The sequence below is a fragment of the Ambystoma mexicanum genome, chromosome 8 (genome assembly GCF_040938575.1).
Source record: "Ambystoma mexicanum isolate Mex_15411 chromosome 8, UKY_AmexF1_1, whole genome shotgun sequence".
NCBI lineage: Eukaryota > Metazoa > Chordata > Amphibia > Caudata > Ambystomatidae > Ambystoma > Ambystoma mexicanum.
Genome location: NC_090929.1, coordinates 589,912,617 through 589,934,047, shown reverse-complemented (window position 1 = coordinate 589,934,047; position 21,431 = coordinate 589,912,617). Strand labels below are relative to the sequence as shown.

Below are 21,431 nucleotides of genomic sequence, written 5' to 3'. Positions count from 1 at the left end.
GAAACGGTGACCAGTCTTTGGAGAGATAATTGTTTGACTTTCTCCTCCTGTTGCCACACCTTCCCACACAGAGGCTCTCATGGAACAACCGATCAAAACAGGTTCACATTCCGGTGACATCGTGCGACTGCTTTTTGTGCCTTGAGATCCCTTTTTAAATGTGTGTTTCTTTTCTGATACAATAACTTTGGCTAACTGCAACCAGACTTAATTAGAGCAAACCCTCTTCGGCCTAAAGACGTGGCTTTCAAGAATTAATCATATTTCTTTGACTTAATTAATGTTCTCTAGTTTGCAATTTCTGTTTTTGTAGAGTGATCTCTAAGGTATGTATATTACTAATTAGATTCCAAAAGCTAGCGCTGAAGATGGAAAAAAGACCATACTCTTGTGTACTCAGAAGGCAAGCCTTGGCGATCGTAGCTATCAGGAATTTTATCACATCTGGTTTCGAGGCATGAGCACATGACTAGCAAAAACCACTCACAGCAAAAAGTGGTGGAGTTATGTGTAATATGCACATGTCAAAGACATTTAAACGGACGTGAATTTTATAGCATGTGAATGTATAGAGCTTTTGCAACTATTTTTGTATATCGAGGTGAATTCTGAAAACGATGTATAAAACGTGGTACCAAGGAGTATCATGATCTGTAAATAAGCCAAAGTCCCTTCATGTGCATCTTTTCGCGTTCCACCATCGGGCATAGCAGTGAGGTTCTCTGTGTGGATCCTTCAGGCTCTCTGCAATGTGCCTTTATAGTTCACAATCTGGGTGATCTGCAAGTGGTGCTCCCCACGTTCTATAATAGACCCTCAAGAGGTAATGAGCTGTTGAAATGAGAGGAATAAGGGAGACCATCAGCAGATATTGAGTCATTTAGACCAGGAAGATGAGTGGTATTGGCTGAAGAGTAAGAAAGAAGCTAAAAGACTACAGAGGGACAGACATTTAAAACTATGAGGTTCCTGAAGACCACAGTATTCAAGAGAGAGTGTAGAAGCAGAAGGGGGGTTTAGATGCCATTAGCATGACAGGGGCAGAAGGACAGTATAAAGGAAAGGAAAGACAGGCTTCAGAGAAAACATCATAGTAAAAAGGGGCAGTTAAGAGAATGTCCACGCTTCTCTATCAAACCGCACCAGGCCCAGAAAGACTTCCCTGAAGTGGGACAAAAGCTCCAGTTCTGCCCTTTTGGGATAACCACTGGGGAAAGACATGCTAAAATCTTCTTGTACGCAATTAAGATGAAATGTACAAAGCTGGTAACCAAATCAAACGTAATTGCTAAGTATGATTACTAGGAAATGTATGTATAATTGTAGGAATTATTTCATTAGAATCCCTGAATTAACATGTACTTAAGCAATGAACTGATAACATTCTAGTTTAATGGAAACTATTTGGGTGATATTTTTAACTTTGAAAGAGTATTTGTTTTATATCAAAAACGTCTTTAAATGTGTGATTAGAAACGATTAAGATTTTTTTAACCAGCAGTTTAAGGCACTGTTTTTAGAAATAAACATAATGATTGATCAATAAAACTTATTACCAAGTGATCATGGTTTGTGGCATTTGGAATCGCCTTTTAAGTAATGGATGTGCAGAGATTAAAAAGAAAGAGATTCAATCTATGATTCCTCCCCTTTTAGACTAATAATATTAATGTGTTCTGTCCTGTAGGTGTTACTATGAAGCTAATGGATGAGGTGGCTGGAATTGTAGCTGTCCGTCATTGCAAGACTAATATTGTCACTGCATCAGTGGATGCCATCAATTTTCATCGCAAGATCAAGAAAGGTATGAAACTTGCAGGATCTAGAAATACATAATATAGCCTTATAGACAGAGGGAGGAGTCAGTATCGCGGGATAATGACCCTCCACCAAGTTATGGCCCGAGGCAAAGCCGAGGACAATAAATTGGGGGAAGGGTCATTATCCCAAGTGAAAATGACTCCTCCTGAGGTCTATAAGGCCATACATGTATTGGAGTTTTCATGCTGAAGATTAAATGTGGTTTTATTTTGCATTATTTAAATAACATTGTTGTCTTCAAGTTAACCATTTTAACTTCAACTCTGCTGAACTGGAACATGTTTAAAATTAGCACCCATGAGGTGTCATGTAAAAATATATTGTTTCTCTATAAGAAAGTGAAAACATTTTTCCAATGTTTTTAACTTTCTCTTTTGTGTGTTGTAATTTTTTGCATAAAAAATGGTTCTCCCAGAGAGGAAGTGTCTTGTAGAAACACAATCTTGTCTGGAAATGTAATTGTTGTTTCCCAGTTTGCACCTGAAAACAGAATGTTCAGAATGCAGTAAATACCTGTAGTTATTGACTGCACTCTTTTGATTGCCTTAGGGCAGACCAGTAACGATTTCCATGTGCTAATAACCCTTATTAATTGGGTGGTGTGCTGATTCATATGCATTTTCTATTCTAATTAGAGCATCAATGCTAGGTGAAAGAAGCATTATTGATACAATTAACGGGTTGATGCAGAAAATTGAAGATGTGTGCATATTAAGCTTTTTATTTGCAATTTAAATTATTTTGTTTTCTAGGACATTTTATTCTTGCCCAAGACTACATTTCTTATCATGTTATACATATAGATGGTTTACATGCAAAAACCTACAGTAAGCGCAAAGCACTTCTTACCCATTATTCTATAGTGTTGATGCAAGTGAAGAGATGTTCTTGATAAACATTATCATTTGTGTGAATTAAGCATGTATCTTCTGTTAATATACAAAGTTATGCTCTTGCACTGTCATATTGGTCCATGTTTCTTTGCAGCTTTCCCCCTCAACTGCTCGCATCCCTCAAATGTAGACTTGCCCTCTCATATTGCTGTCTTGGAATATGGCAGACACTCAAAATATTTTTGATGCCAGGGATTGGCAATCATGTGTGCAGGAGTTAACTTTTTGTTGTTTTCAGCAAATCATGGGCACATGAACCTGCATATAAAGTCGGTTATGTATAATTCTTTATTCCATCTGAAAAAGGAATGAATAATGGTCATTTATTGATCTGGGTTTACTGTAGGCCACAGGGCTCCATTGTAGGTAATGCAAATGATCCTAATGTACAATGGTTAATACAAAGGTTACCAAGTGATTAGGGTATTCATTTGTTATGCATTTTTAAAACTGAACAAGAGTCAATAGATCATTTGAAGATTTTCATGAAACTATTAGAGCTAATCGATAGCATAACTACGAATCACTGTTATCACGAATGTTATGTTAAAATACTTACTGGGGATTTTAACCTAATGATGAGCGAGAACACTCAGGCAGAGAGTGACCCAAACATCAACTTGGACATCTTAAGGTTCCCTGTGTGACTTTTTGTGGTAAGATGGCTAGCTAGGGTGCGAAGGCATTTGAGTGACTTCTTAGCAGTGCATGAATTTTGTCAACTCAATACTCCTTCTGATCCCCCAGCCGCATTTACGTATCATTCAGAGACAAAGAAGAGTGCCAATTACTATTGATTTATTTGGAGGATTGACCTCAATGAGAAGGTATTATGTTGAGTTGTGAGCGGTTATGAGCCTGTGCTGTTACATTTAGTTTGGCTGGCCATTAACTCATTTTATTTGCTTTCAGATGCTTTGTTATGCTATGACTGAATGTTATTTAAGATGATGGTCTGACTCACATGTGTGGACAGAAAAAATCAGGTGACCATCACCTGATTATGTTTTATGCTCTCAAATTGTGAGCTCATTCATTCCTTTATCCTTCAAAACATTCGATAATTATTCCATTATCCAGGTTTCTTGATTTTTCATAAAGTCATATTCTCCTTACTATGCCAAAATCTTGAGTTTGTCACAAGTCGTCTCAAGTAGTGTTTAATTCACACAGTTCTCGAGGCAATAACACTCTCTGGTCTCTACATTACACATTTCAGTCAATGCATTTCGGTGTCTTACACCATCGTCAGGACTTTGTGTCAGAGTCTCGAGTTCGGGGTTCTAAGTGCGTAGTTTTCCCATGATTTTTATCTCGTCAGTATTGAGGTTACCAGAGCTGTGACCATCGGCGACGCGGGTGTCCTCAGAGAGCTCCGTAGCAGACAGTGTGAATTAAACACTACTTGAGACCTTTTAACTAAGGATTTCTTTAGATTTTTGTCACAAACTCAAGATTTTGGCATATTAAGGAAAATATGACTTTATGAAAAATCAAGAAACCTGGAAAATGGAATAATAATCGAATGTTTTGAAGGATAAAGGAATGAATGAGCTCACAATTTGAGAGCATCAGACATAATCAGGTGATCTTCACCTGATTTTTTCTGTCCATTGTAGCTCCTAGTACTCTATAGTAGAATTGAAAGTGTGAAACACAATATAACCTGATTTCTAAAATATAAAGAAGTAGTGGCCACTTCTACCCCTCCTTTCAGACTCACATGTAACATAGGGCTGGTGCATACTGTAGTTATATTAGATGCACCTACTGCTTATTATGACATCCTTAGACATATTGACTCCTTAAGCCTTATTATTCGTGCAAAAGCTGTACACACTACACAATCCTGGGCCAAGGTGTCTTGAGTTGATAGGGATTTGATAGGGAGTGTACAACTCCCAAGATGAATCTTTTTAAGGTGTTAAAGAGGAGATGTTCTTCTGAGAACAAGGATATTGAGGATGCCAGGTTAAGCTACCAGATTCTCTTGCGGAAAAAGGATGAATTTGTTTTAGAGAGATGGAGTAACCTGTAATTTCTCAGGAATAACAGGGACACCTATGGCTTTTGGAGAATTGTTAGCAAAGGAATAAAGGATGGCAGTACCCTTATGGTGACCTCTGCCAAGATTGGGGGTGAGTAATGGTATAATTGTCTCTGCCAATTATGCTGCTCTGGCTCATTCTATGTTACTTTGGACAACATTTCATATGAATTGACCCCATTGAGACATTTATCCCTGTGTTTTTATTTCTGAAGTTTTGGAAGTGATCTCATTCCAGGGATCTGGAAAATGCCCCAAGTCCATATTTTTTAAAGTGATCCTTTTTTGGGGAGGCCCATATTTTTTATACTGACCTAACCTGTGTTTGTGCCACCCTTTTTTGTCTCTCTGCTGTTTGTTCCTATACACAGGAAGAGTGATAGGAATATTGCATGGAATTACATCGTGATTTGATTAATGCTTTGGGTACGTTTTTTGCTAAATGATTGTTGAATAGGGAGGAGGCATTAAAGAATGGATAAGCCAATTTCGATTCCCTTATCTGGGTTTTGAAAAGCATCGGGTACTAGTGACCAATGCTTATTTTTATTGTAGAAATATGTAGCTCCCAGGAAATGTTCCCTGTAGCTTGCATTTGCAGAACACAGAGTTACTTTGGATGAAGTTAATTGCTAAAATGTGTGGACTGTACTGAACATGAAGGGTGTGGATCCACACTTGAAGTGGTTCATTTGCTCTACTCTGGCTAGGGTCTGTTATGGGTAATTGGGGGAAATGACAAACAGCTTTCTGCACTCAGAATTAGTTCTTCTGGGATGTAGTCTGGCTTCTGTTTTATTTTTATTTTCTATTGATACTGTTGTCTTGGAACTGTTTTCATTGGGGGCAAATCTACCAGTGGTTGGTAAAGATCCCTTGCCAATACTTCTATATGTGTATGATGTGTTGCTTATGGCCAGGATGGAAGTTTCTTTAAAAAAGCTATTAAAAACCTTTCACTTTTTCTGCAATAATCTAGACCTGGCCATTAATACAGAAAGAACTATGGTGATGAAAGTTGGCAGTCAAAATAATATTTTTTCATTGTGTTTTGTGGTGCTGCCAGGAATACCTTTGACTATTTAAGAGCCCGATTTTCTTTGAATGGGTCATGTGCCTGTAGATAAAAAAAAAGCCATTTTGTCATATCCTAGAGTCACCAGGTCCACTGTGAGATTGTGTAGACAACTGGGAAGTACTCACCAACCTCAACTTTGAAAAACCATCCCTTAACGCAATCCCAGCCATTACATATGGAGGAGAGCTTTGACAATATGGGAAAATCAGTGCATGATGAAAGTCGTAGTTCATTTTAGGGTATTGATTTGAACCCCCATTTCAACACCATTTATCCTGTTATGTTCGGAGCTGGGGGGTTTCTACTCTCGATGCACAGATGTGCTTCAAGTCTATTCTATACCAAGCACAAATGTTGAGGGTTGTTGGTGACCCTTACAAAAACCTGCTTAGTGATGTGTTAGCCCTGATTAGCAGTAGGGATGTTCGCCAAGTGATAAACTGAAGGTGAAATATGTCTATGGAACTTAAAATTATTTGATGATTGACAAAATGACACAAGGGCTCATTACAATACCGGTGGTAGCTGTGCCGGTATAACAGGTATAATTTGTTTTCCGGCAGCCACAAATGGGCAATTACAGGGTCATTACAGCCCCAACGGACCCGGTAATTTCCCATTCGCTGGGGCTGAAAAAAAATGCTCCCCATTCCCATTGAGCCACGTAGGGCTCAATGGGAATAGGGAGGTTGGATGCACTGGCACCATTCAGAATGGTGGCGGTGCATACCACATGCTCTGCTCATGGGTGCTGGTACGCCTGCCGGGTCAGAACTCGTACTTTGCTGGTCCGGTAACAACAGTAAAGTTTTTACCGGACCGGAAAACTTATAATAAGGCCCATAGTCCAAACTGGCACTGGGGTATATGTTGATGAAAGAGTATCTCTGGTTTGAATTTTATATTGATCAGATGTTTCCCCATTATTGTGTACTTTATATTTCAAGTTCCCTTTTCAGATACTCCTGCCATTGACTTAGGTGGGATAATAGAATAGGGCTAGTGACGCAGGTCAACTTTGTACCATTAAATTGCAACGCTTCTAGGAAATGATGAACGTTGTTTTTTTGTCCAATTTAATAGAACCTGAGTCACAATGGTTGGTCCCCATATTAATGGAGATCAGAATTAGAAGGCTTAAAGAGGCACTTACTTTTTTTTAAAAGCTTTGGAAATGAAAAAGGTCAAAATGCCTGGAAGTCAGTTGGCTTGAGGGCATGGCTTGGTAGATGCAGAATATATTAGTATCCATTGCTTTATTCCACATTGGAAAAATGTACTTAAATGATCGCTTTACTCAGCACTATACTTCTTTTAACTTTTTTTTTAATTGAGTGATTTTTATGATGTCTTTTTTGTTGAACCTCCTATGTATTTACATTGTATAGACTTAGGTTGCTGTATTGTGACTATTTGTGATTCATTTGCATTTTTCTTTGGTGATGCCTATAGTGACAAATGAAGAATTACTACTACTACATAAGCAGATAAAGTGATTGTTCAGGTGTGTCTAGCATTTAAGCTCCTCCCCTATGATTTTACCATAGTTCTGTAGTATTCAATTTTCTTGATTGATTTCTTCATCTTAGGTTATTTGCTGTATTTCAGGCTGGTGTCAGAAATTGAGCCACTGTCCTGAATTAATCTGTTCCTGTATGACTTGGTATAAGTTTAATCAATAGCCTAAATTTACTCTGGACTAAGGATGCCATATAAGATTACACATGTTAGGCTAAGTGGGCCCTTTTAGCGAATCACGTGAAATGTACACTTTTTTCAGACATTCGTATGTCGGTGTAAGTTACCGTGCGATATAACTTAAATCATAAATATGAATTTTTGTGAATGTCCCTATATATGCGGTTATTGAAACATATATGCCAGTATTGCTGGTTCAGCTTTCTTTTAACATAAAGAGCGTAAACCTTCCTGCTTCTCTCCCACCTGGTTTTTAACATCTTCTTCATGGCTGATGAATGTACATGCTCCTTCCACCCATTCTATTTAGATGGATTCAAGCGCCAGCTAAATTGGCTTATGACAAAGGCCTGCCCTGTGACTCACTAGACACCCCAGATCATGTTGCACAAGTCAATATCCCTTTTAGTCTGGGGTAGATATTTTAAAGATTGAATTCGCACAGGATCGGTGGGTTGCAATGCCACTGCAAGGCTTCAACCGTATTGCAGAAAAAAACTGGGCCATGATTTGAAGGCAAATTATATAGAATATATAGTTTTATATGTATGTCTGGGATGCATACTTATATTCATATGTGTGTGGTGTATCTCGAGCTAGGAGGCCATGAGGAGTTGTTTTATTTATGGTACATTATAGTGGCTGTTCCGTTATTGCAGTGTTTGTTGTTTATTTGTGGGGGTATGAAAGCTTTATTGAACAGAAAGGTAATCTACATATAATTTTATTTGCTGATGCATAATTGATTTTCCTACTATTCCTTACTTGCATATTGTTTTTTACTGTAGGTTAGCAGCACTCTTTCCTCTAGAATCCAGGTGTTATCAGTGTATATATTAATTCCACTATTTAAAACTTCCACACACATTTACTTGCAGTTCATGAACTTTTCTGTTTGGGTTTCATGTAGCTCAGGGTGGTAGGAAGCCACTGCTGAGACCTTTCGGTAACTTGCAGGGCCATCTCATCCTTTCTGCACTTCACAGTCGATAAAATGAGTACTATGCTTGAAGCCAGAGGTAGTAATGACTATTTGAAAGCTATCATTATAAAGTAAAAAAGCAGATATTTTACACTGTAGGCTTTTTTCTGATACTTTACTCAAACGTTTCCGACGTGTGCAATGTTGTGTTTGGGGTCAATTTTATGCTGGTTTTCTTTCTCACTTTCCCACTGTGAATGTGTTTTACTGTCTGCATTCCCCACTGATTCTTACCTTTCCAATTGTCTGCTCAAGGGCAACACTCCCATTCCACACATTTTACTTAACAATCTTTCCATATTCATTACATATAACTGAACGGATAGTCCATATACAAATGCATAGGGCCTCAATGGCAGTTTGGTGTTGCGGGAATTCCTTTATTGTCATTTTTTTGGCAGTAATGGAATTTCCTCCATTTTTCCTGCACCTCCGAATGATAGGTTTTGGCAGATGTACTGCTGGTGGAGTTACTGCATGGTCAAGGAAAGTGGGTCCAATGTAGGCCTGTCTAAACATTTAAGTACACTTATGCTTGCTTTATCTTAGATGCTCAGTAAACAAATGTTATGCCACAGTAAAAAACAGCTAGGTTGGCTGCAACAAAATGCTAGTCTAGACATGATATGATATCATATTTTATTTGTATCGCGCTCATACACAAGAGTTTCAGAGCGCTACAAGGCAAGGGAGGAACAAAACGATCTTACTAGGCCCAGTGACATTGAGAATGTGCAAGTGCAGGGGATAGGGAAAGGGGAAAGTGCAAGGGAGGGGGGAGAAGTGAAAAGTGCTGAGCAAGGGATAATAGAACAACAGCTGGTAGTGCAGCCAGCAGGGTGGCAAGTGCAAGGTTAAAGCGCAGACTGGGGGTGTCTGACAAGTGCAGGTAAGGGGACTGTAGGGTTACAGATACAGACCCAAATGCATGGTTTGCCAGGAGGCAATGCGGGTGTGTGGCTGGTTCAGCAAGGAGCTGGGCCAAAAAAAACAGAGGATAGCCAGGTGCCCAGTGCCGAAGCAGACACATCAGCAGGGGAGAGGAAGAGAGAAGGCAGAAGAAAAGAGGAACGTCTTGAGATGCTTCCGGAACCAAAGATGGTTCTCCTCAATTTTCGGAGAGGCAGGGAGGCTGTTCCAGAGGGAGGCCCCAGCCGAGGAAAGAGATCTACCCCCCAACTCGTTGCTTGGAGAAGTGACTGACCTTGAGGGAGTTCGAGGTGGAGGAGCGAAGGGCTCGAGTTGGAAGGTATTTACAGAGGGAGAGTTCAAGGTATTGTGGACCCAGGCCCCAGAAAGCCTTGTGGACAATGCAATGGGTCTTGAATTGAATCCTTGCAGCCACTGGGAGCCAATGAAGAGATTTCAGGGCTGGGGAGATACGATCCCAGGGCTTGAGGCCAAGGACAAATCTTGCAGTCCTGTTCTGAATGGGTTGCTGAGGGCGGAGAGTAGAAGCAGGCAGATTTAAAAAGAGGCTATTGCAGAAGCCTGAAAATGATCTGTCATCTGCATAGCACTGAAAGTTGAAGCAGAGAGCAGCAATGCCAAAAAGCGGTGCCAGGTATTGGTTGAAAAGCCAGGGAGAGAGGTTAGGCCACACAGGGAACACCACAGGTAGAGCGTGAGATGGCGGAAAGGAAGGACCCAAGTTGGACCTGGGAGAGTCGATCAGAGAGGAAAGAGGTCAGCCAGGCCAGGGCCTGTTCTGTGATACCCATGTTATCACAGAGACGGTTGAGCAGGATGGCATGGGTGACCGTGTCAAAGGCAGAAGAGAGATTGAGTATGGCGAGGACAGAAGGGATGTTAGATTCAAGGTTGGAGAGCAGGTCTTCACGGATGTTCAGGACAGCAGTTTCCATGCTTCTGGCAGCTCTGAAGCCAGACTGATGGTCATGGAGACAACCAACAGAATCGGTGTAGAGATTAAGCTGGGAGATGGCCAGCTTTTCCAGGAGTTTGCCCAGGAAGGGAGTGATGGAGATCGGATGATAGTTAGCCAGGCAAGAGTCTTCCGCTGTGGGTTTCTTAAGAAGAGGATGGACAAGAGAGTGCTTCAGAGGGGAGGGGAAAGCTCCAAAGGCAAAGGAGAGGTTGCAGAAGTCGGCCAGAGCTGGAGCAAGGGTGTCAATGGCCCTCATTCCGAGTTTGGAGGTAGCCATGGTGCTATTAGCGCCATGGCTGCCTCCAAAATCGGTCCGACTCTGGTCTGGTGACGGGAGTAATTACCGGTCCAGTCCGAGGTCAGCGGGACCGGTAATTCCCCATTCACCAAACCCATTCCCCATTCCCATTTGAGACCGCATAGGGCTCAATGGGAATGGGGAAGGTGCAAATAACGGTACCGCAATTTGTGATACCATTATTTGCTCCCTGGTCCCTTTGTGGCTCCCTTTAAGGCTGCCTGGTAAAACCAGGCGGCATTAACAGGATCCGCAAAGGGACCTCATAGTAGGGCACAAAGGGATTACCGGTACCAGTGTCATTACCGGTGCCCGCTATCCCTTTGCGCCCACCTTGTAATGGGGGCCAATGTGGTCCTTGATTGTTTTGGACGAACAGGGAAGAACCTGTTTTGATGAGACGTTCGTAGATCGAACTTGTCTGGAAATCTCGCTTGGGGAGAACAGCGGAAAGGAAGAGAAAGAGGGAAGTGGGGAGGCTACAGGAGAGCCAGAGGTAACGGATAGAGAAGGGGGAAGAGGAGCAGAGGGCTAGACGGTGGACAGGATGTCCTGAGTTTTTTACATTAAATGAGAGACAAAGGGCCTGGGAGGCGACAGGAGAGGTAGAGACTGCAGCAGGGTTGGTTAGCTTCTTGCAGATTTTACAGAGTTCGGCCGAGTTGTTAAATGCCCCAGAGACGTGGGCTTGGATGTGGGCTCTCTTCTTAGTTTGGACAAGGAGCCGGTATCGCCTTTGGAGTAGGCGGCAGGCCAGTTTGTCATAGGATGTACAAGAAGCCCGCCATTTCCTCTCAGCCACCCTACACTCACGTTTAAGGGTAGCTAGGTCGAAGTCGTACCAAGAATTGCACTTGGCTTTGGGCTTCAAGCGGATCCTCGTGACAGGGGCAAGAACATCAAGAGTATCAGAGATAGAAGAGTAGAGCATGGAAAGAGCTGCATCAGGATGTGAGTGGGCCAGAGGAGGAGGGGGAGAGAAAGTGGCGGTGAAAGCCTAAACTGACACGTGCCTAATGGGTCGGATGTCCGAGAAGGTAGGTGGAAGTGTAGGAGTTGGCTTGGCCTGAGAGGTAGAGATGGGAGGAGAAGGGAGAGTGATCATTCCAGGAGAGAGGAGTGGTCAGAGGGATAGAGCGGGGGAGGTCAGAGCAGATTAAAACATCCAGCGCGTGCCCTGCAGAGTGAGTCGGGCCAGAGGGGCGAATAGAAAGAGAGAGTGAATCACAGAGGTCGCGAAAGAGTCCAGAGGAGGAACAGGGAGCATCCAGATGGATGTTAAGGTCCCCAAGAAGGAGGAGTTGAGAGGTTTAGGCCAGTAGGGAGGAGGAGAGGTCCGCCCACTGAGAGATGAATTAGGTGATCTGACCAGGTGGCCGATAGATAGTAGCCACGGTAAGAGAGTGGCCAGGAGAGAGAGAAAGCCTACAGACAAGGCATTTGAAAGAGGAGTAGGTCTGCATAGGAAGGACAGAGGCAGGAATCCACTCCGGGAAGATCAGGGCTACACCCCCTCCTGAACTGGTGCATCTGGGTGCGGAGAGGATCTTGTAGCCATCAGGGAGGATAGTGTCAAAGCTTGTGACAGAGCTGGCTGTGAACCATGTCACAGTGAGACTGAGGACATCAATGTCAAGTTCTTCAAGGAGGTGACAGATGTCGAAGGAGTGTTTAACAGCTGAGCGAGAGTTAAGAGTGGCAATATGGAGGAGGTTGCCATCCTTGAAGGACTTCCGGGGAGGGGTACAGATCAAAGGTACACCCTGCGGAGGTGTAGATGAAGCCCAAGTGGGGGGGGCGCAAGAGACAAAGGAGGAGAGGGCAAGGTAGCCAAGGAGGATGCAGGGGCAGAGGAAAGGAGAGAAGGGACAGTGGGAGAAGAAAGGAAATTGATGAGGCGTGAGAAGCGTCTACCAAAGAGGAGAAGGTTGGCCCGAGGGCCTTGGACCAAGGCGGTGCCATTCAGGTAGACATTAATGATGACCTTAGGGGAGTAGAAAGGGGTCAGTAGGGCCTCCCAGCGGGTGCCTCAATTAATGGGAGAAGAGGAGAAAGGAGAGAGCACAGAGACCATGTGAAGATTACATAGATCTGGCAAGGAAACGACAAAGAGGATGTCAGTGAGGGTCTGTCTGGAGGAAGCACTGGTGTAGGTGTCAGCAATAGGGAGACCAGGGTTAGAGACCAAGATATCCTTTTGAACTTCTTTCTGACAGACATAGTGAGAAGGGAAGGATAGTCGATGGAGAAACAGTTAGGGAAGATAGGAGAAACAGAAAGCGCCATGTGCGAAGTAGAGAGGGGGCAGCAGAGGGGGAGGATTAGGATAGGATCAGCGGGGCAGAGTAGCACAATGCAGTCACTGGGCCAACCAAGTTACAGAGAAAAAACACACAGTTCAGCCACAAGGGCACAGCTAAATTCAAAGTGGTAGCAGTAGGCAAAGACCCATCTCAAATCAAATTGGTAGCAGTAGTTGAATGCAAAGTGCAATTGCAGGCTGTAAGCGTGGAAGACAAGGTGAGATTGAGGAGTTGAGGAGTGTGTTCAGTCTGAGGGGACTATCCCATTGTTATGGAGGTGAGAAAGTCAAGGTAGTTCAGGCTCCACTGCAGGGTGGAGGAGCGACATCCTCATTGCTCAAGTGGGGGGGTGCAAGAGCCCTCACACAGCGTACCAGCAGTGGACAGGGAGCAGACAGGGGCTTAGCAAGTGGGCCTTTGGTGAGCGGGCCAGCTAAAGCCTGCCGGTCCCTGATAGTATGTTAAGTAGAAGGGATTACCAAATGCCTGAACACTCCAGCAGGCACTCAAGCAGCAAGCAGAGTCACAAAGCTGCAGAAAAAGTAGCAGCCATCTTTGAATTGCCACGAGATGGCAAAGGGGAACCCCCAGCAATGCAGGATAAATGGATTCAAGGCCCTCACAAGGTAGTTAGGGCAAGGAGGGCTGCGTGCAGTGCGGAGAGCGCTCAATAGTTACAAAAGAGGTGGCAGAATTAAAATGCGCAGATCCGATTGCTTTTCTTTTTTTCACACATAGGAGAAATAAAAGAGGATGTTCAAGAGATCACCAAGATTGTGATCCTACCTCTGTAACGAAGATGTTGAAGGGCAGCATAGTCTCCAGGCGTGCGTTCGCGCAACTGAGGGAGCCGGTGAAAAGAGGCTCCAATGTTGTAGGAGGATTAAAAAGAGTCATGTAATAATATCATGCTTTCTTGCTTTATCGTAGATGTCAGGTACAAAATGTCAAGCATAGTGTGAAATGGCTAGACTGGCTGCATCAAAATGTCATTCTAGCCACATAATAACACACACATCAAGTCACAGAGCCATACACTTCTCTCACATTCACTCACATGCACCCAGAACATTCACACTGAATTCTCCAAACATGCACCTACAATCACATTAATTTCCTTTCAGCCACCAGCCACTCACCCATACACTTTATCTCACATTCAGTCACACTGAATTCTCCACACATGCACCCACCCAGAACATTCACAATTGCCTTCATACCCATACACTCACCTGTCACTCACTCATACACCTTCTTTCATAGTCATTCACAGCGTATTTTCTGCACGGGCACCCACCCACCCAAAACATTCCGAATTACATTCATACTCATTCACTCACAAATACACACTCTCTCATAGTCAATCAATCTCCATTCTACACACAAGCATTGGCACCCACCCACCCAAAACATTCACAGTCACATTGATACCCATCCATACACCTTTCACATTCACTCACACTGCATTCTAGACAAAGGCACCTCCCAGACCATTCACACACACACACACACACACCCAAACAATCCGATCCATACCCATTCACCAACCAGTAATTCACCCATATGCCTCTCACATTCAACCACACTGCATTCTCCACACAAGCACCCAGAACATTTATCCACACACACTACACACTATATTCTCAATCACACGACAGGTGCACTCACCACCCATACATACATAAACCATTCACATGCACACATGCCTAAACATACTTACATACAAAATCACATTAGACATGCATACACACAAACACATTTCGACAACCAAAAAAAGGTTTTCTTACCGGTTCCGCACAAGTGATGCTCCTTCCTTTCTCCAGACCTCTGGCTCATGCTCACTGAGACATGCAGACAGGAAGCAGGAACCCTTCTTCCTGTCTGACATGCCATTGAGCGAGTGGAGTGCCTTCTTGTCGAGCCAGCTGTAATTGACCTCGGCCTAACCCTCACCCCTCACTTAATGTCAGGGTGAGGGCTGGTCCGGGGAACACCCATTGGACCTGGGGTGGCGGGGCCCGACACCACAGGAGGTTCAAGGGTCCCTGTTAGGCCAGTTTATGCAACGCAGAACCATACATTTAGAGTTATAAAATGAATAAGAAGAAACCAAAATGCCAACAGTTGCACAGTTTTACTAAGGTGCCAATGATGAGAAGAAGGTATTATTTTTTTATGGCTTTCAGTATAAAACGTCTAAAGCCTTCATTCTTTTATGATATTGGGGCAGTTGCTTTGATAGTGGGTGTCAGCCAATTCCAATAGTGGAAGATACATGTAAGTGTTGTCTTCATACTAGTGAAACGAACTTGACCTTGCTGCCTGGCCATCCAGCCACATGCCACAGGCTACCTATCAGGTCCATACACATTTTAAAAGATGTTGGTCACATGACATTCCAGCAAAAAGCTAAAATATAGTCTATGAGCCTGATTCATGGAATTATTTGCGTGAAAAACGCAGATTTGCGCGCCTTTCTGCCCGAAAATCCCCATACTTCAAACAGGGATTTTCAGGCAGAAAGGCACGCAAATCTGCGTTTTTTCACGCAAATAATTCCATGAATCAGGCAGTAAATATGGATACAGATGTGTGTAGAGAGATCACAAGCAAAGTGAGCAGTCCATGCAGCTCTCCAGACAGCCTCCACTCAAAAACCACTGTAATTCAATTCAGCAATTCAAAATCCTTAGTAGTTAGGGAACCAAAGGAAAAAACAACACGCTTCGCTCTCAACCTAAGTGTTTTTAGTGTTTTTACTGGCGGTTTGGCACATGTATATATATGTATTCCCAATAAATATTATAGGGCAGTGATAGGGCACTCTATAGTTAAAGTGATAGCCGTGAGTCATAAGGAATCTGAAAAATGTATTGCTAATAACTTTTGACTTCCAGGACGGATAGGCTGATATTTTCCAAACATGAAGTTTGTGAAGGGACCTCCTCAACCCCCACACAAGTGTGGACATTTTAGGGAGGATTTGTTAAACAATAAAAAAGTTATTAAGAATTCGGCCTACCCCCATTCCTTTTCCAATAGAAAAAAGTCAAAATTGGGTAAAACCGGAGCGCAAAAACTGCAGGGTGGATTTGGAACAAATAAAAAACAACTTTGACATGAAGCATTGACCTAATTTCCCAGAACAGGTTTGGGGTTTATCCATCCAGTAGTTTTATTCAATGTGCAAGATGGTGTCCTCTGCTCTCCAAAAAAAAGCTATATTTACCATTGTGTCTGTCTAGCAGTGATACTTTTCGAAAATGAAAAGACTCAATTTTTTTGCTTGATGCAAGTGATTACTGTATTAATACTGGGGAAGCCGAAATTTAAAAGTGCTCATAAAGCTATTTGGAGGAGGAAAAGGGATGAAATTGCATCCGGCTAGAGATGTGGAGGGGACAGAGGATACCATGTGAAATTGAGTTAGAAGTGGTCTTTGGAGCCAGTTAGAGCTCGAACATTTTCAGATTATCGGGGGAATACCGGGGGTATCTAGAGAGATTACCACGGCTACAACGGAGGACGCGCTAGGAAAAGAAAATGTGTCACACAAAGCAAAAAGTGAAAGGGGCTAATGAGAGAGGGCCAGGGATGGAAAAAGCAGCTATGAGGAGTGGGGGTCCATAGAAAGAGGAGGGGGCACTTGGTGAGTTCCTGTGAGAGCAGAGAAGAGTTTTTTTTTATTTCAGATTAGTGGCCCCAAATAAACCTATTGGTGAAATATGTACAGTGGCCACGTGTTTAACCACAGTTCTATTCTAAGCTGCAGGAGCTGCTATCACGTTTACTGAAGTGGGTGTCCTGTCATTGACGAGGAGCGTTTTCACCAGAGAACATCTCTTTATTGTAGAACCATTGCACCTCTCCGGCTTTCCTGCGATAAATATTATAAGCAATCACCCTCTTCCCTTCTGAAAAGAGCCTCGCTGGCCCCCGTGCCCCCACCCCCTGGAAATCATCTGGGTCTCCCGAGCTGCTGGGAGGCGCGACAGTTTGAAGACCAATGCTCTACAATAAATTGTATTATTTCTGCAGAAAACCCTCTTTGTCAATGAAATGAAACCTAAACTTTGTATAGTAGTTTGCAAACAGCCTGTTTTAGGTTCTGGCACCATTTATTTGTGGATTTGTCTTTTTATTGGGCATTTGAATGGCGCCTATACACAAGTTTTCCAGGTGCCACAAGACAAAATGAGGGTGAGAGGGACAACGGAATCAATGCAGTAGAGCAAACAACAAATAACATTTATATTGGCCCTGTCACAATCCTACCGTGCAGGGGTTTGAGAGGTGCTAAGTGCAGGGGTTGGGGGGTAGAGGAGGAAGTGCAAGAGTTGGGGGCCCTGAATGAAGGTGAGCGGGGAAGTGCTGGGTGGTCCAAGGTGGCATGTCCCAGGGCAAAAGGGGTAAAGGCAGGATAAGTGCGATGGCCATGGAGAACCAAGTCTGGAAAAGGGAGCCAGGGGCAAGTGCTGGCAAAGGATGAAGGGGGGACTGGTAGGGGTTTGACTAGCCCCTCTATGACTCTGAGGGAACCAGTCCCCAGTCGCAACGATGGAGGGAGAGTTAGCACGGGAGATGGAGAGGGAGGTAAGAGGAGAAAAGGAAGGTTTTGAGAAGTTTCCGGAACTTTAGAAGATCCGGCTAAAGTCTGAGGGGGTGGGTAGTCCGTTGCAGAGCAAGGAGCCTCCCGAAGGAAAGGGATATTTGACCAGTAATTTCAATCACAAGGTCCACAGAGAGTATTGTTGAATGCATCTCTCATTAATTAGGAAGCTGAGACTATGGTGCCCGGGTTTTGGGATTCACCTCTGGGCTATGCTGCTGCAGAATAGCTTGTTATTATGATATTTGCCACAAACTCTTGAAATGGTATAACAAAATATTAACCAAGTACATTCATTATAATAAAGTAGGCACTCGAAGATTTTCCCACTGTAATGCAAATGTAAACATTGTGAAACGTCTGACAGAAAGTAGACATATACAAGTAAGCATGCTGCATACATTAAAAGTGGTGACTAGGAACAATCCAAACATTACTGACACCATTAAAAAGGGTCATTTCAGACGTTCAGTGAAAGCTGGAATAATCATAAATATTGATTGACATCTTGACTGGAGTGGGAGACAATACTTGTTAAGCAATCAATAGTATCGCATTTAATTGATACTTAACCTAATTCTGGCACTATTCTCTGAACACAGATCAATAACAGGGGATTTAATTTGGAACATAATGTTCTTGATGATTTAAAAGAAACTGTAAATTAGGAGCAGCCCTATAGAACAAAGGGTATGAAGAAGTGTCCTCTTGCAACGAGACAAGAAATCATTGGAAAGATATGGGCTATGACCTGCTTCCCAGGGAAACATTATATCGATGTACAAGATGCATCGCATCGATCACTGCAGCATTTACTGCAAATGTGCCTATATGGGTCCGTGAGATGACGTACAGTGCCCCAGATATAAGGCGAGTGAAAGCAGAGATCTTAACGGAAGGAACATGGAAGCTAATGGCATTCTAAAAAGGTCTGTGCTTGGGCAGGTATAATGATATATTTACTACAAAGATATTAGTAGTTGCTTTGCATCTGTCAAAGGGATGAATATAATTGTTTTTGAAGATAACATGGTAAACCGAGACAATCCTATTTGATAACCTTGTTATAGGTGAAATAGCTTTTAGACACAATCACAATCCTTTATGAATTGGTGTCATTTGTTCAATAGAAAATCAATTGCGATATAGTTGCTCCATATTGTTATAACAAAATATATGGAAAGATTTTTCGTGCATGTGTTAAAAAGCTGTCGAAAGCAAGCACACTACTCCTACATCCCGCCCTCACTCATAGTTTCACTGGCTATAGTGTGGCATCATCTATAATAATAATAGCATTGATATGTTGCACACCACAGCCACTTGTTTCTTTGCTCTCCAATGGCAACACTACTTGAAAACCATGTCCCTCTTCTAATATCAGTCTGTCTAGAATATGATACCAGCTGGTAGCTTCGAATTCTTATCCACTATCTATGCTATCGTATGTGTACCTTTCTCCTTGCTTCCAATTGGTCTCCTGTATCCATGGATCACTTTTGCATTATATGAGGCAACTAAGTTGAGCCCTCTGCCTATTCTGTCCTATGTGTATCCTTTTCATATGGTCCTGCATAAATACTATAGGCCCTACACCTTCCTTGTGGATGCTATTGATAAAAGTGGCCTGTACCTTTGCAGTCACATACAGCAGTTCCCTTGTCGTGGACTGCTAATGTTGGCCTTGAAATACTACTTGTTTATTATTCTGATTACACCAATAATTAATGCTATATGCCGGTTCTCTCTTGTGCATCCTGCATCAGTGCCTTCCATGCTTCAGACATGCCCAGTCTTTGACTGGATGTTTGGGCTCCAACCATGCCTGGGACACTTGCGCGTTGTGTTCTGCTCTGGGCTCACACATGCTTCGTTGTAGACTGAGTCAATGGAAGGACCTGTTTGGATGCTCTCCTCTATGTTGTCTGAAGAATGTAATCCAGAATCAATGCCAGAAATCATTGTGTGCTTCAGAGGTAAGTGTAATATGTTCCCATGCACCCCAGTGGGGCAACTCCTTCCTTCTGTTTCTCCAGCATGGTGTCTGGTATGGATTCACATGCTCATGAATATTCCCTGTCGTCAGGCGGGGAATCCTCGGTAAAGAAAAAATCTGTTTCAATTTAGTTTCTGAACTATCTTTGTGTGATGAAGAACGGGCCACCTGGCGGTATGATGAAGAGCTACCGCCGAATCCTTTGGAGGCACCTTGGGACTTGCCTCCGGAGGTCCGAAAGGACAGCCTTCGCTGATGGAGCGTGCCCAAGGCACGGGCCGTCTCAGTGTCCGCATTGATGGCCTGCAGTGACTCGTCCACTGCCCTGCTGAACAGATTGTTCCCGTCGAAGGGCATGTCCAGTGCCCTGCTCTGTACATCACGATAGATATCGGTGGCCCTGAGCCACCCGCGTTGGCGAAGACAAAGGCTGTTGCCCATCTGACGAAAGCCGGTGTCGGCGATGTCCGTGGCTACTGTGATGGCGTGGTCAGATGCCACCTCGCCCTCCTGCATGATTTCGAAGGCCTCTGCTCTCTTGTCGTCCGGGAAGAAGTCCAGAAGGGGGACAATTTTAAACCACAGCTCCCTATCATAGCGGGCCACGATAGCAAGAGCGTTGGCCGCCTTAATGGTCGTCGCTGCCAACGAGATGACCCGTCGCCCCATGGCGTCCAGCTTCTTCCCCCTTGCCATCCGGTGGGGAAGTAGAAGTAGATGCCATTGCCCCTGCCGATTTCTTCTTGGCCGCCGCAGAGACCACTGTGTCCGGGGACGGCTGCGCCCTGAGGCACATAAGAGTGGAATCTGGGACCCGGTACTTCCTCATACCTTCTTTGCCTTCTGTTGGGCCCCCATCACCAGAGCGCCCTCAAAGGTCTCAGAAGACCTCTCAGACTTCTTCTTCTCACCTGCTGCTGGGCTCTTCGTCTCCAGCCAGTTGGCGAGTCATGTTCGACGGTCCTTCATGGTCCGGGCGGACATGTTCTTGCAGAACGCACAGTCCTCCTCCACATGCGACTTGTCGGGAGTGCAGGCAGTCGAGGCACGGGAGTGTTATACATCCTTTAAGACGTTCTGCTGTCCACATCCTGGGCAGATCCCAAACAGCTTGGATCCAACGGGCGTCAAGCGTCCTTTGTCCTGCGCCATGTCCACGTGGGGTAGGCCTCAAAGATCTTCTGGCATCCTCAGAGAAGAAACAATTCAATTGAAAATCGCACTTGAGGGGCGTAGACATTTCTGAAACGGGTCCCCGTTAATCGGAAGAAGAATCTATAACACGAGGACTCCCAACACTTGAACGTGCAGTACAAATCTGAAGATGGCTGCCAGAGGAGGGGCTTAGGTAGAGGGCAGTCATTGGCTGGGGGCAGTATGACCCAGTGACCAGTGATTGGTTATTAGTAGAAAGACAGTTCAGAAACGAAACTGAAACTGATTTTTTCTTTACCGAGGATTCCCAGCCTGATGACAGGGAATATTCATGAGCATGTGAATCCATGCCAGACCCCATGCTGCAGAAGGAACAAGTTACTTACCTCTAACTGTTGTTCTCCAGCATGGGTCAGGCATGGATTCACATGCGAACCCTCCCTCCAACCCCTCTGCGGCTCTTTTCTTGGTCCTACTGCCACGTTACGTGCTACCAAATCTGAAGATGGCTTCCAGAGGAGGGGCTTAGGTAGAGGGCAGTCATTGGCTGGGGGCAGTATGACCCAGAGACCAGTTATTGGTTATTAGTAGAAAGATAGTTCAGAATCGAAACTGAAACTGATTTTTTCTTTACAGAGGATTCCCAGCCTGACGACGGGGAAT

The 21,431-nt window shown here is 43.8% G+C and overlaps 1 protein-coding gene across 2 annotated transcripts in view; it reads left to right on the top strand.

Moving 5' to 3' along the window:
- The window catches only part of ACOT7 (acyl-CoA thioesterase 7), a 1,725,032-nt gene that overhangs the window by 1,192,238 nt on the left and 511,363 nt on the right, over positions 1 to 21,431 (top strand). For both annotated transcript variants that reach the window (XM_069610292.1, XM_069610291.1), the window contains one exon: positions 1,688 to 1,804. In XM_069610292.1, the coding sequence (XP_069466393.1) occupies positions 1,688 to 1,804 (117 nt within the window). The remainder of the gene's footprint in view (positions 1 to 1,687; positions 1,805 to 21,431) is intronic.